The sequence below is a fragment of the Helianthus annuus genome, chromosome 7 (genome assembly GCF_002127325.2).
Source record: "Helianthus annuus cultivar XRQ/B chromosome 7, HanXRQr2.0-SUNRISE, whole genome shotgun sequence".
Lineage (NCBI taxonomy): Eukaryota > Viridiplantae > Streptophyta > Magnoliopsida > Asterales > Asteraceae > Helianthus > Helianthus annuus.
In genome coordinates, this window is record NC_035439.2 from 112871682 (window position 1) to 112888311 (window position 16630).

General features: G+C 36.5%; 1 protein-coding gene across 1 annotated transcript; it reads right to left on the reverse strand.

Moving 5' to 3' along the window:
• Positions 1-7861: 7861 nt before the first annotated feature.
• Positions 7862-12665, reverse strand: LOC110868188 (non-symbiotic hemoglobin 2). The gene is made up of 4 exons (XM_022117295.2): positions 12419-12665; positions 9330-9444; positions 9125-9241; positions 7862-8219 (listed from the first exon to the last, which is right to left on the reverse strand). The coding sequence occupies exons 1-4, from the start codon at positions 12511-12513 to the stop codon at positions 8022-8024; spliced, it is 525 nt and encodes a 174-aa protein (XP_021972987.1). The 5' UTR covers positions 12514-12665; the 3' UTR covers positions 7862-8021.
• Positions 12666-16630: the final 3965 nt, after the last annotated feature.

A 16630-nucleotide genomic window follows, 5' to 3' on the forward strand; every position in this document is an offset into this window, starting at 1 on the left:
AATCTGATTTGCGAAACTACCAAAGTTGTTAGCAATTGTTACGGAATTAATGAGCTGCAAATTAGGAATCTGTTACACACCTAGTCTCGACAGGGTTGCGAGTCGAGAACTCTCGGTCTCGACTCGAGACCACGCATCATCAGCAAAAACAGCATAACTCGAGACCACGGTTGCTGGTCTGGTTGCGACTCGAGACCTGACTCGAGACCACCCGGTCTCGAGTGATAAATGCATGACTCGAGATCCCTTAGTTGCGACTCGAGAACATCAAGACTTCAACCCGAGACCACACTGTCCCGACTCGAGACCACTTAATCACACATTCTGTTTGGACTTGTGAACTGTTACCAGCCCAACCATTTGGGCTGTATACTTGGGCTTTGTTTGTTATGTGATTTCTACTGTTGAACTCGTATGAACTGTTAACTGCCATGACTATACATGTAAGCCATGATCAATACTTGTATACAACTTGTTAGCATACGTGTAGAAAACCATACGTGCATTACTTAAACCATAGACCTGACTTGTATGGTAACCATGTTAGGACGTGGTTGACCACATACAGCTCAAGTGACCTTTTGTTTATCTGCCGAGCAAACCAAGGTGAGTTCACACTCTTACCAAGGCATGGGATTCCCGGGGGAGGGATGGGATTGAATGATTACTTGCACTTACATTGTTATTGGGAATTACGGATCACTGACCTCGTTAGGGGAAGGTCACTTATAAATATTGCTAGACTAGTGATACAAATACTACTCTTCGCACACATGCCTAGAATGGCCGCGATACGAATACGAATCTTCGCACACATGCCTGGAATGGCCGCGATACTAATACTAAACTTCGCACACATGCCTGGAGGGCCGCGATACAAATATAACTAGTCTACAATACATGGGAAACCCCCACTAATCTTCGCAAACATGCCTGGAAGGCCGCGATACAAATAAATATGATACATGGTTTACAAAACAAACACGTGAATTACGAAACGAATACTATAACTAAACAACCAACTGTGAACTCGCTTAACTTTGTTGTTGACTCGTTGTTACATGCCTTGCAGGTCAATAGGTACTCATGGAGCTTGCACTGGGAGGCGCGGTCGTTGTGGACATGGATCGTGGATGCCATGTTAAACATTTATGACATTTCAACTTAGTACTTACGTTTGGGTTTTCACTATTATGCTTCCGCTAAACACTTACTATGCTTTGTTTCAAACACCTGTCATATTGTTGGGTTGAATTACATTTATGAACTATTATGTTCAATATGATTGGTGGCTTGATCCTGGTCAGTCACGCCTCCAAGCGGTGTTACTCCGCGTGTGGATTTTGGGGGTGTGACACGCCCGATCCGGATAAATTCCTTAGAAATAGACGAAACTTCATAAACAGCCTCTAGACACGAGGTCGTGTCCAGGTCAGCACGCCCTCGTGTCCACCAAAAGATTCCTTTCTGACTTTTTGTCAGAATACGGACAAAATGTGTCAGGATGTTGCCTGCACACGGGGCCGTGTCCAGCCGACACGGGGCCGTGTGCAGCATGCTGTCGTTTTCTATAAAGGCAGCAAGATTCCTGCTCATTTGGACCACTCCAAAGACAAAGATTTGCTGGGATCTTCACACATACCATCCTAGGTATATTCTAAACAAGGTTCTCAACAACCATCTTGTCTTTTCCACTTTTATCCATTACCTTCTCCTTCAATTTTTCCTTAATACCTCCATTAGAGCTTGAAATCACCATGATTCCAAGCTTTAAGGTAATGTTTGATAGATTTTTACTCAAGGAATCTTGTTAAAAATAAGTTCTACAACAGTGTTTTAAGTTATTTCTGCTTAAAAATGCTTTAAAAACCCTAAAAATAATTTAAAACTCCAAGATTCCTTGTCCCAAAAATCTGCAGACATCTGAACACGGGGCCGTGTCCGAGGTACTGCTCCGTAAAAATTGAACTCTTTTCGGTCTGTTTTCTCAGAATGGCGAGCAGAACTAGCGGAACATCTTCATCGCACTCCAGGAACAACCGACAAGGGAGGAGGTCATCAACGGTTGAAGATTCTCTTGTAAACTACGTTTACGCCTTAAGAGAGGCCATTGATGAGATGACGGGGTGGAAGAAGCATTAGTCGACCGTATTAATCATTTGACGGTGGGACTAGAGGGATGTCTCCGAGAGGTCAACCTTTTGCACCAAAGGTTGAACATTCTCGCTTCTCCTCCTTTGGTACCAATTATCACCCAAAGGGCATGGAATGTGGTACCAAAAGTCATCATACCGGCCGAATGGTACACCATACACCCTGAACCCCCTCGAGACATACTACAAGGGGTTCCGGTTGGTGTCACTCCCCCTCCACAAGATGTTGAGGAAAATGAAGCCGCCTTCTTTCTCCCAAGAGAGATAGAAGAATGGCTTTAACAACATCTAGGGAATACCCCTCGGTCCGGAGTTCTATGAAGCTTTTAGATATCGGAAAGCTATTTCCGGAATTTTGATTCCTATTGTAAAAGTAGAACTCATTAGGATGATTTTAAATCACTTGACCTATCTATCTTAGGACTTTTAAATTTTATTTTTCTGTGTTTTTTTAGGACTTATGTAATGTGTTAGTTTTAATGAATGATGGTTTTATTAATTATTTGGTGTTTGGATGATGTTGTAATGGTTAAAACACACTCGGGATGGTGAAGGATACTAAGGGAAACTGATGCGTGTGAAGTGCGATATAATTTAGGTATATATTTTAAGCCCTTTTTACACTTTTTAGCCAAGTTTTAAATTTATAAACACGATATTCACTAACACTAAACACACATATGGGCAAGTGCACCCATCGTGGACGTAGTATAGTGTTGGTGAGATACCGAGGTCGTCCAAGGACACAAGAACTTTTAGTACCGGTTTATCCTCAACGTCTAATCAAATCAAAGTGTTAGAAAAAGATTTTTTTAAACTAGAAAAATAAAACTAACTAAAATGCTGAAAAAGAAAATAAAAGTAAAAACAGATAGACAAGATGAATCACTTGGATCCGACTCGTGTGTAGTGTAACCTTTGATTATTTTCGCACTTTTGCACTTGTTTAAGAGATTACCTTAGTTATTGTAGTAGGCCCCTCTTTTGAAGGCGACGTTACCCTCAACCCAGTAGTTTGAGTCAGCAAGGATACAATCCTAAAGGGTCGGATTATTGAAAGATAATTAATAAAGTTGTTAATGCATAATGTGGTAGGCCCTCTTTTGAAGGTGACGTTACCCTCAGCTAAGTAGTCTGAGTCAGCAGGGATACAGTCCTAAGTAGCTGGGTTAAAGTTTTAATAGTAGTTTAACTTATGAGGGGATCAAAGAGTTTGGACCCCCGCCATCCAATACCTTTGGGTATTGAAGGAGGTCCTACTAAATTTGACCCAGGTCCTTTGCAGGATCTATACACTGAACAATGGCAAGACTCTTACCAAACCGTTCCCTTAACCCCCGACCAGGTAGCCAACATACCTCCATATAGACCGTGGAGATATGAATGGTGAAAATCTTTTATTTTATATAGACAGTAAAATAATGCCAAGACACCACGGACAAACGATAAGGAAGAATCACCTTCAACATAAGAAACTAGTAATTAAAGTCATTAATACAAAACCAATTAAAAAGTGCAAAAGATTAAAAATAAAAAGTATTACACTAAACACTTGTCTTCACCAAGTGATGTAAGAGACTTAGGCAAACATGGCCTTTGATTGTCAAGAACTCTTACGATCAATCTTGGATCCCGAGACGACTCACACACTCTATGATGGACAATGGATGATGGTGGTGGATGATGGATGATGGTGTTGTGATGGTGGTGGGTGGTGGGTGAAGTGTGAGAGAGGTGGTTTGCCAAGGGATGAGTTGCAAGAGCTCCAAACACTCCTATTTATAGGCTGAACAGAAGCTCGGGTACGGCCCCGTGTCCATCTGACTCTCTCTCTTCATTAATTGTAATTCGCAATTACAATAAATGCGCCTGCAGGAAGTTGACCACGCCCCCGTGTCCGCTGAGCACGGCCCCGTGGTGGGCAGTAGAAGCTTCTATCACTTTGTCTTTTCTGCTGACACTTAGGCACGCCACTGTGCTCACTGAGCACGGGGCGTGTTCAGTCTTCTGCCTTCTTGTTTTGCTTTGGGAAGATGCTGTCGGGAGGTCGGGCATGCCACGTTTTTTCCTTTTCTTGTATTTATGTTAGATTTAGCTGTCTTTTTGCTTCTTTTGTTCATCTGAGCTCGTTTAATCCTAAAAATACAAAAGGAAGACAAAAGCACACTTTTTCCAACATTAATACTAAAAAAGGGTTAGTTTTATGCCACAATTGATGTAATTTATATGTTGCATTTTGTGCACATCAGAAACTTAAACCAGCACCCCATGCACAAAAACAGAGCCCCCCGACAGTTTTTCTTCGTTACAGCAAGTTCAGCACGGATCGTGCCCACCCAACACGGCCCCGTGCTCAACCATTTGTAGAAAAATGTCCAGTTCAGGTACCTGGGTTGAGGGTAACGTCACCTTCAAAAGAGGGGCTTACTACAATAACTAAGATAATCTCTTAAAAAGTGCAAAAGTGCGAAAATAATCAAAGGTTACACTAAACACGAGTTGGATCCAAGTGATTCATCTTGTCTATCTGTTTTTACTTTTATTTTTGTTTTTCAGCATTTTTAGTTTTTATTTTCTAATTTAAAACCTTTTTCTAAACTTTTGATTTGATTAGACGTTGAGGATAAACCGGTATTAAAAGCTCTTGTGTCCTTGGACGACCTAGATATCTTACCAACACTATACTACGCTCACGATGGGTGCACTTGCCGATATGTGTGTTTGGTGTTAGTAAAATATCGTGTTTTATAAATTTAAAACTTGATTAACGTGTAAAAAGGGCTAAAAATATACATAAAAACCTATAACACCACACACGCATCAACAGATGAAAGTGTACTACCAAATAAACGTAAAGTATAGATAACAATAGCACAATAAACACTTATGCAAAGTGAACCCACTTAAGCCAAGTTATGTTACAAATTAATAATATTTAAATTTATTCTTGATACTTGAATAGATTTTTTATAAAAAAAAAACAATTTAGCCACTGATTCTCAAATCAGTTTGAAAACCCTTAAAACCCGTTTGTTCCATCAAAATCCGACTCTGGGCTACCTTGATCATTCATGTTCCATTGAAATCAAAATCCTTTGGGCAGACTCAAAACCCGCTTGTTCCATCAAAATCCGACTCTGAGCTACTCAAAAGGTAATAACGTTTCAAAGTTAGTTAATTATTAATTGTTTGTTCCATTGAAATCACGACCCTAGGCCGACTAAAAAATATCTAATTAACCACCCGTTGATTTTTAGTTAATTAATAAAAGATTTGGATCATGAGAATCTGATTATTATATTTGCTTTTCGTTTCGATTTGGACCGAAATACATATTTCGAATCTTTTGTTGAACACAAATCAAGTCTTAACAACTGAAAAGTTAAGATATTACCACATAATAGAATGAACGAACAATTGTATACACAAGTTGTGTTACAAATTATTAATAATATATAAAGAGATGAAAGTGTAGTACCAAATAAACGTAAAGTATAGATAACAATAGCGCAATAAACACTTATGCAAAGTGTACAACCCACTTAAGCCAAGTTATGTTACAAATTAATAATATATAAATTACTATTATTTAAATTTATATTTAATATATTAATAAAAAAGATATATAAAGTAGGCTCGTTTAGGCTCACGAGCCGGCTCGAGCTCGATAAGCGAAGCTCGGGCTTGCGCTCGTTTACTAAACGAGCTTGTTTTTAGGCTCGGGCTCATTTAAGTTCAACTCGATCAAGCTTTTTTTCAAACCTAGCTCAAATTGCTCACAAGTAGCTCGGCTCATTTGCGCCCTATATGAGGCATGCAAGACCTATAGTACCCTCAAGCATCTAGAAGCAAGCATCATTCAAACTAAGTATCACAAGTGCAATAAACTAATAGTATCACTAAATTCTTTTATTGATAATGTATGTAGTTATCATGAATTCAAAAAAAAAATATTGGAATTGAAAACGCGTAAACGTTCTAATCTATTAAACAACAGTGTTAGTCACTTTCTAGTTGACTTTAGATTTGACCTCCTAATCACATTATAATTAGGTGTGAATGACAGTGATGTTATCTTGGATTAAGTGGATGGTGAGTTTCATTTTGGAGATAACAACGTTAATTAACACGTTTTCCTTAAAAAGTAATGATTTTATGAGTAGTGTTATCTTCTAAATTATTTATTAGACAAGTCATTTCCACCAAACCACCATGATTTTTAAAGAAAAAAAACTATAAATTCCTTCTCGCCGCTGAGCAGACAACCTCGAATGCAGTGACGTATCCAGAATTTTGCTCGAGGGGGTTCCTAATTCCTTTTGGTTGATTTTCACTAATTCTCATTATTTTTTTCAAATCATACAATGTTTCCACTAAGTTTTTCCATTTTTCTCGAATCGAGTGGTTCCTGGGAACCCCAAAACCCCCTGGATCCGCCTTGCTCGAATGACCACCGACATGTGCGACCCACCGGTGACTCCTTGTCGTTCAAGGTTTTTGTTTTTGTATATTCAATCTTAAAAGCTTCTATTTTATGCTTTACAAACATAGAATATTTAAGTTAAGAGATGTTACTCTTTTATTGTTTTTAGGGTTGTGGAACGGTCCAAAACTAGATCGCACTAGAATTTTTTTGTTATGTTTTTTTTTTTTTTTATAATATCACAACCCAGAACTGAACTAGATAATATAAGTCTAGTGTTGATTCAGTATCGGGTTAAAACTCATTAAGTTCCAAAGTGACCATGAGCCAAGCGCAAACCTTTGGAGTAGTGATTTAAGCGTAGTTCTTTGTGACACGATACCATTTCGTCAACATAAAAGAAATAATCTTGTTTTGGACTAAAGTGGACTAGAACCGAACTAGACGTGTAACAAAACCAAACCAAGATGAAGATTGAAGAACCATTTTTTTTCTCTATAGTTGGAACCGATAACCATGCTACATATAATGGTTATGGTTCAGTCTGGTACAATTTTGGTTCTATCTGATGGTTCTGAGAATCTGATCGGAGTTTGTTATTTTAGTTTTAGGAAATGTTATAGATTAAATATTACGCATATTTGAGAAGATGGTTTTGTTTAATTATCCATATTTTAGTTGTCATGTCAAGAATTTGTTTGACTTGGGCTGGTCTAACACACACATTTCAAGAAGACCGGCCCATTCTGAAGTATCGATAGATACTAATTAATATATAAGCAAACTACAATATAGGAAACTTAAATTTTGTATTCAAATCAAACAGATTTTGACCAAGATGGACTCGTACTGAAAACAACCGTCTCAGAACAAAAGAATCAAAATACTCGCAAAATTTGTTTATAATAGTTGGTGGCAACGGCTGGTAGCGTCGCAGTTGTGTTGGTTGAGAACACCTAACAGGTGGCAACTGATGACAACGATAATAGTAGATTAGATTACGAGTAAGGTGACAATGGCGACCAACGATGATGACATTGATAGTGGCGAAGAGAGGTCGTTACCATTGTAAAAGTTTACCTACTTTCTTAAATATACTAAAATTATTTTTTTGCTGCTTTATATAGTGATTGACTTAAGCAAAATCTAATTAGCTTATCAATAGTGATTGACTTAAGCAAAATCTAATTAGTATTTTTTTTTCTACGTCTCAAGTGAGACTAGAACTCAATACCTCTTGCGTGAGGGGCATACACCTTTGCTATTGAGCCACTGCTATCGGTTGTAGTCGTTTCAGTTTTTGAAATATTAAAAGAACAAAACTGTTAACTGTTATTAATAGACTTTTCGACGTTACACATGTGGGTCTGGGTTCGATTCCCAATAGTTTTGCTTTGTTCTTATTTTATTCCCGGAATTTGTATTATTATGATTCTTGAAATGAATTAAGAGTGAATTTCTGCAGCAACATCTTTTTCAGCAGTCTCTTTGTTGTTGTTGATTTCTGCAGCCTCTTTGTTCATTTCAGCTTGAAGAGCAGCAGCCAACTGATCATAAGCTTCAGCCCAAGCACCCTTCATTTCTTCACTCCATTTTTCTCCAACTCCCTTCTCTACTGTCCTTAGCAATCCCTCCTTCACCACCTTCATTCATCATTCCAACATTTTAATCAGTTTTTGTGTTGTCAAATAGAGCCCGTTTAATAAACAAGTCATGTTCAGGTTAACCTATATAATTGAACTGGACGTGTTTAGTTTAAACAAGAAGGCCACGATTGAGTTAACGGAAGCGTATCCTATTTAATTAAACAGGTTGTGTTCAAGTTAACTTATTTGATTAAACAGACTGTGACATGTTTAACTCGTTTAATTAAATAGGTCAACCCGTTTAAAGCTAGAATTAAAATATATGTTTGTGTAACAAGTTGTGTTTAGGCTAACCTATTCAATTAAAGATAAATTAAACAGATTGTGACATGTTTAACTCGTTTATTTAAACATGTCCACCGTTTAAAACTAGACTAAAAAATATGTTTTCTAAGATTAACATAACAACCTATTCACGATCTGTTTAACCTATTTATTACATTCCACCAACCCATTTACGACCAGTTTAACCCATTTACAACTTGATTAAAAGTTAAAACCCATTTACAACTTTTTATTCGATTTGATTCGTTTAGATAAATGGGTTACAGTGTTACACGTTCAACCTGTTTAAAATTAGAATAAAGAAACGTGTCTTAAAAGGTTAACCTGATAACCCATTTACGACATGTTTAACCTATTTATTACATTTCACCAACCCATTTACGGCCCTTTTAACCCATTTATTACAACCCGTCAACACATTTATGGCCCGTTTACTGCTTGATTAAATCCATCTACAACCCGTCAACTCGTTTGATGCGTTTAGATAAATTATACAGTTCGTGTTCAAGGGTTCATAATTTAATTAGCCGACCTGACATGATTCACACCCCTGGTTTAACTATATGACTAATAGCCCTTCAAGGGTTCATAATTCAAAAGCATTAATAAATTATTACCTCAAAGTGAGGACCAACAACTCCTTTTTGAAGATGAACAGATCCCAAATATTTGAGTGTAGAATCATTAACCACAACTTCTCCTTTCTCCCTCAGTTGAATTGCTGACTCACATGTCTTCATTTACATTTACATACATATATTAATTGCATGTATATATAAATTACAAGGGTAAAAAGGGAAAATCAGATATGGAAATGCTGACCATCTTGAAAACTTTGACAGCATGGGCCTTGAGCTTGGGGTTATTTTGGGGAATTTCATCTGTGTCTTTCAGAAAAGAAAACAATCCCTTTGCAGCAGGTGCTATCTCCAGTATCCTTTTATAGTGATTTTTATCATTAGTACTCCCATTCATAAATTATGAGAAAATACTAAGAATAGACTAGATATGGTTTTTAAATTCATCAATTTGATAATTATAAAATCTTTTAATGAAAGAAAATCCAATCAATATTGACATGTGGACCATTTTTGTGTAGTGGGTAAACTAAAAAAATGTCGTTAAAAAATGCAAAAGTTGTTGCTATGTCACTATCATGTAGGTGGTCGGGCTTTAGCTAAACTACACATTCACAAAGTTGTAGTGGTTTAATTGAAAAAGGTGGGTAATGTGACACCAAGTGATTGGCTCAAATATTTGTTAAACATTATCTCTCTCTGTCTTCTTAGTCTCTTAAATCTCCCCCTTCATGCCCGTAATGGCACTAGCGGAGGGTTCTTTGGCGCCTGAGTTTGACACTCCTGTAGCCTTGTTTAAAAAAGCGGGAAGCGCACAAAAGCGACGAGGTCTAAAACCGAGGCGCAAAGCGCAAAAGCGGTGAGCTTTTCGTACGCAAGGCGCAAAGTGATTATATAAATTATTTTATATATTCCATAGGTTTTTAGCATCCTCTACCTTTTATTTAGCTAAAATTAAGCTTTATATATGTTTTAAAATGAAAAAAAACAGAAATGTACAGCATAAAAAGCATGTGGTACAACACTCAGCTGCACAGAAACACCTCATGTACAAAAGACGCGCGTCTCACCTGCGCCTCAGGTCAAAATTTAGCCTAAAAAGCGCGCCTCAACTGCGCCTTTTGTACACCCTGCGCCTTATGTCACACAAAGCGATTTGGTTTGCGCCTTAGGTCGCCTCGCGCCTAGGCGCGCCTAAGGTGCGCTTCTTTAAACCAAGCCTGTAGCAATGTTTAACACCGGAAATAGCTAAGGTGGAAGGGGGCCCAATCAACCACACCTAGGTGGTGTTTGTTTTTCTAAAAAAGATCTGCGCAGACTCTTCTGTCTGCATCGCGAAGACCACACGCAGACATTGTCATCTGCAGAATATTTTTTTTTCGAAGACGTTTCATAAAAAACGTTTGCGCGAGCTCTTCTTGGTGCAGACTTGGCCCAACCACTTTTAAAATCTTCTAAGGTCTGCAGAGGGTTAAACACCACTACCCACCACCACCGTCCACGTCCATCACCACCCACCGTCCACGTCTACCACCTACCACCACCGTCCGTACACCACCACCAGTTTATTTTAGAAGTCTACATACGTTAAAAAACAAACAACCTTCTTCTTGCTGACTGGCAGAGGTTTGATCCACCTCTTCTTCTACAGATGTCTGCAGATATAGTCCGCAGACTGCAGACATTTTAACTCTTAAAAAACAAATTGTACCTTAGTCTTAACCACATTTGTGACGTTTAGACTAACAACAAATAAGAAACTGACACGTCTCATAATCAACACACAACTTGTCATAATCTGCGTCATTGGCATAATCTGTAACTATTTTAATAAGAAATTGACACGTCTCATTATGTCTCTCTTCTTAGACTCTTACATCTCCGTTCACGCCCGTAATGGCATTGGCGGAGGGTTCTTTGGCGCCAGAGTTTGACATTCCTGTAGAAGCGTTTAACGCCGGAAATAGCTGAGGTGGAAAGGGGCCCAAACAACCACACTTAGGTGGTGTTTGTTTTTCTAAAAAAGATCTATGCAGACTCTTCTGTCTGCATCACGCAGACCACACGCAGACATCGTCATCTGCAGACTATTTTTTTTTCCGAAAACGTTTCATTAAAAAACGTTTGCGCGAGCTCTTCTTGATGCAGACTTGGCCTAAACACAATTGTTGAAAGCGAGCGCTTCAAGAGCCTAGGCGCAATTCTAAGGCGCAGCGCATTAAATGCGCTTCTATCTCCTATGTAATTAAAGCACAACATAATTTTTTTTTATTAAATCCGAAATTCTTTATTAATTGCAACTGATGCGCAATTAATGTAAATTAATTAAGTTTTTTTATTTAATCCGAAATTATTTATTAATTCATCAATTGCAACCAATGCACAATTAATGTTAATTAATGAACTTATTCAGTAACTAATAACATTTTCTGTACAAAAAAAAAATTAATAATTAAATGTCCAGTAATTAATATTTGTCTCACTTAAATGATTTTAATAAAAAAAGGCATATGCCTCTTGGAGGTGAAGTTAGAGGTTCAAACCTGGGCAAATGCCACTAATTTAGGATTATTGGAGTAGTAGAGCAGAGTAAGCGTTGCTATTAAAAAAAGAGTATTTTGGTACTTTACTTTGAATATTATTTTAAGTTTTGGAAATAAATTCAAGTTTTGCTTAACTTTTTAGAAGAAAATATTATTTTTCAATAAATGATATATTTTGTTTTTTTTTTAATTTAGATGCGTTTTTTTTTCTCAGGGCCTCGTTTTTTTTTTTTTTTTGCGCTTTGCGTCTAGGCCCTAGGCGAAGCATGTGCGCCTAGCGCCTTTGATAACTATGGGCCCAACCACTTTTAAAATCTTCTAAGGTCTGCAGAGGGTTAAACACCACCACCGTCCACGTCCATCACCACCCACCGGCCACATCCACCACCGTCCGTACACCACCACCAGTTTATTTTAGAAGTCTACATACGTTAAAAACAAACAGCCTTCTTTTTACGGACTGCAGAGGTTTGATCTACCTCTTCTACTACAGATGTCTGTAGATATAGTCCGCAGAATGCAGATATTTTACGTCTTAAAAAACAAACTGTACCTTAGTCTTAACCACTTTTGTGACGTTTAGACTAACAATAAATAAGAAACTAACACGTCTCATAATCAACAAACAACTTCTCATAATCTGTGTGCCATTGGCATAATCTATAACTATTTTAATTCGATGTGATAATTGGTGACATTGAAACTGATAAATTTAACAATGGATAATGAATGTAATGTTTTAGTGATTTATATTATATGTTATGTATATGCAAAATATGAAAAAACTTACTGTGTAAAGAAATGGATGCTGAGGGCAGGAATGTCTTCCTTCATTATCTCCCATGACTCCTTCACTAGTTCTTCTTGCTTCTCACTGAAACCCATCTCTCTCCCACTCACACAATTATAGAGATATATGTGTATGTGTATGTATATATATTGGGTGTGAATTATATGTCAATAATGTGGTTAAAGGGATAAGGTTGCAAATTGGTGAATGTGGAGAAATGGTTAAACTTAAAATACTGTGGTCTTTTGCCCTTTTGACTTCATTGAAGGACGTTGGGACTTAATAGGGGTGGGATTATACCACTTTTAAAATGCACCTATATACAATTAACTAGATTCGTTTTTTTACCTATTTAGCTAGAATAAAGAAAAAGCTAGAATCAGATCCACTCGAGTTGTTTTTCTAGAAAATCAATAGTCATATATGGCTACATTCACTTTGACTCGTGTTTAGAACCACAGTTGTTAAAAGCGAGCGCTTCAAGCGCCTAGGCACAATTGTAAAGCGCAGCGTATTAAATGTGTTTCTATCTCCTAGGTAATTAAAGCGCAACTGAATTTTTTTTATTAAATCTGAAATTCTTTATTAATTGCAACCCATGCGCAATAAATATTAATTAGTTAAGCTTTTTTATTTAATCCGAAATTATTTATTAGTTCATTAATTGCAATCAACGCGCAATTAATGTTAATTAATGAACTTATTTTGTAACTGATAACATTTTCTGTACACACAAAAAATAATTAATAATTAAATGTCGAGTAATTAATAATAGACTCACTTAAATGGTTTTAATAAAAAAGACATATGTCTCTTGGAGGTGAAGTTAGAGGTTCAAACTTGGGCAAATGCCACTAGTTTAGGATTATTGGAGTAATAGAGCAGAGCAATCGTCGTCATTAAAAAAATGTATTTTGGTGCTTTACTTTGAATTTTATGTTAAGTTTTGGAAATACATTCAAGTTTTGCTTAATTTATTAAAAGAAAATATTATTTTTCAACACATGATATATTTTGTTTTTTTATTTAGGTGCGTTTTTTTTCTCAGACCCTCGCTCTTTTTGCGCTTTGCGCCTAGGCCCTAGGCGAAGCATGTGCACCCAGCGCCCTTGATAACTATGTTTAGAACATGCATTATGGAATGGGGAATGGGATAGCGATAGTAAAAGGCATGCCCACGTAGGCGGAACAGTGATCACTCAAACTATCACTTAGCATGTGTTATGGTTAGTGAAAAGAGTGTAAATAGATAATAATTTATCGCTTAGGGTCCCTTAATTTTCATAGTTATATACTAAAACCATACATCATTTTTTGATTATTTGAATATGGTTCTGAAAGATTTTTTCTTGTCAACAAATTAGGATGTGTTGGATAAAGAATTTATGCCATTTATTTTTGTGATCTTCTTCTTCTTCTTCTTTTTTTTTTTTTTTTGCACAAAGTAGATTTGAATAGGTGATTCATGGTTTAACTTTGTTTAGCTTATAGTTTTGACGAGTGTAAAGAATCCGTTTACTTTATAGGGTTTTCTATGAACTAAAACTCCGACTCTAATATGTACAAAACATTTGCGTCAATATATTTCCATGTGTTAAGAGTCGAATTCAAAGCAAAAGGTTTAACTATGTGTCTTTTGTCATTGCTACTTTATATACATATCCATTTAATGCAACAAATCAGTATCTGTATAAGTTTAATCAAAGATGGTGTCTAACATCAATCATCATGAGCAGTCCATTGGTATTGGTAATTCGCTTTTGGCCCTCAGAAAGGTTGTGCTGGCCCTAGATGAGTGGAAGGATTTCATTGGCTCACTATTTGTGCCGACCCTGGATGAATGGATGGATTTCATTGGCTCGCTATTTAACTGGGTTGATAGAATTTGCCTCACGAGCGTGGGAATGCTCATGGTGAGCCCTCTCACAACCACTCGGGTGTGTCGCAGTGTTAATGATAAATACGCAAGTGACTGGCCCTCCTTTCACGTTTCACGTAACATATTAAATTGGTTATGATATATCACACTGAAATACATCTTGTATTTTACTAATATCACGTTGGAGAAGTTGATACACAAAGCATGATAAATTTGAGTGATAATACATTGGTAGATAGAGGTATGCATGAGAACTACAAATATTTTATGTTGAGTATGTCTCTTAAGCTATCTTTGTTACCATCAAACTGTTAGAATACATTGTATGCGTTACTGAATAAACAAAACGAAAAAAGAGTTTTAAGTGGAAAAGGCCCAAATTAAGTACGTTACTAGGCATTTGTACCAAATTATTTTGTTAAGATGTAAACTCTTTTAAAATGATTATATGTGATATTTACCCCAAACACACCTCTCTCAGTGAAAATGCATTACAAATATAAATTTACATCAATTTAGAAACAACTATTTTACCATAATTTTTTCATAACTTATACCACAAAATTCTTTACAATCTATCATAATTATGAACACGAACTAGACCCTAAAACGTGTACTATTATACCTAGTTAGGAGCTTGGGAGGTGGTGGTGATAGGTTGATGGTGAAATATGATCGTAAGTTATTGAAGGTTTTGGTTATGGTTATGGTGATGATATTGGTACACAACACCATATTCTATTGTGGTGGCACTAGCTGTTAGTCTTCTCAACGGCTGTTTTCTATATTCTTACAAATCTATGGAAGAAAATTAGAGCAAAAATTATTTTGCCCTATATAGTATACTTCAAGGCCGTTTCGCATTTATTTCCCATTATTACAACACAACTAGAACCATTGACCTAATCATCATTCAGCAGCCTAAACCCTCTAAAATACAATCATTGCCCAAACCCTCTAAAATATAGTCGTAGTCATCGTTCCCACTTCCCATTGCAACATGCTTTCAATTTCTAGGCTATCTGCACTCATGGCATCGGGTCCGTCAGGATTGGAGGAGAGTTTATGGGCAGAATTAGGGGGTAATTACTCAAGGCTGGTTAACATTAACGGCTAGTTATTCTATTAATCTCTATATATGTTATATGATTTTTAATAAATTCATCATTCATGAAATTCGAAATCATATGTATTACTGATTATAATCTCTATTTTCTCTAAATCATTATATCCTAATTGCTACTTTGTCTTTGATACTGATCAGGGCCGTCTCCAAAAATAACAAAAAAAAATTTGGCTCTGTGCGTGATAAAAATTTTGGGCCCTATTCACAAATTTCCATATATTATAAACTCATCAATTATTTAATCACTAAAATTTATGTGAAAGTAAAATAAATGGTTACTTTTAGCTATGCGTAGTTACTAATTTATTAATTAAAGAAAAAGATGTAGTTGACAAAATTAGGCATTAAATATATATACAGCTAAAAAAACAAAAAAAAATAAGCTAAAATAGAGAACTTGGAAACGCCAGGATTAGAACACGCATCTCATTGCTGTCTAAGCAAGGCAATAAACACCCTGACAAGAGCTTGTTTGTGTCATCTTTCGATTCAATATATATATATATATATATATATATATTCTAGCTTATACAACGTAAATTCTATACAAAATTAAAAAGATTTGGGCCCCGAAGGGTTTGGGCCTCTTGCCATCGCCCACCCACCCCCTCAAAGACGGCCTTGATACTGATTATTGTGCTTGGCCTTGCGATTGAGATTTGAGACTCTGCTTGGAACTTGGAAGACATAATCGATTCAAAAAGAAGAGTGAAGAAATTGGTAATTGGTGTTGAGTATTTGCACCGTACAGTTGGCTATTGCACATGTAATTTCGGAATTCACATTTCATTTGCTGTTTGTTGTTTGTTATTTAATAGGGAATTTGATACATATTAGTTATCAAAAAGAATTTACTTAGGGAATTTTAGATTTGCTATTAGGTCTATTACACATTTGCATAGGGAATTTATAATTGCCGGTCCTACACCCTGGTACAAGAGGAGTGTTTTGTTACTAAATATGTTAAAAAAAAATAATTTTGCAGAAAACCCTAAACTTTATAGTTGGCTTAGAGTTTCCAAAAAATATTGGAGCGGCACTGTTGTTGTTATTGTTGGTGCACTTGTGTCTGTACTTTGTCTGTATTTTGTAATGTTATAAACGATGTCTTTTGTTAGTCTTGTTTACGTCTTGTGTTTGATTTGTATATGTGTTTGACTGTATGTTTGACCAAGTCAACCATCCTCCTGGTTTGACTTGGCCAAAC

Bases quoted from the DNA above. Each gene is read 5' to 3' on its own strand.
- LOC110868188 (XM_022117295.2), bottom strand. From the start codon at position 12,513: ATGGGTTTCAGTGAGAAGCAAGAAGAACTAGTGAAGGAGTCATGGGAG. The intron at 9,242-9,329 runs GTCAGCATTTCC...ATGTAAATGAAG, and splicing joins CTGTCAAAGTTTTCAAGATG to ACATGTGAGTCAGCAATTCA. The intron at 8,220-9,124 runs GTAATAATTTAT...TGATGAATGAAG, and splicing joins TTGTTGGTCCTCACTTTGAG to GTGGTGAAGGAGGGATTGCT.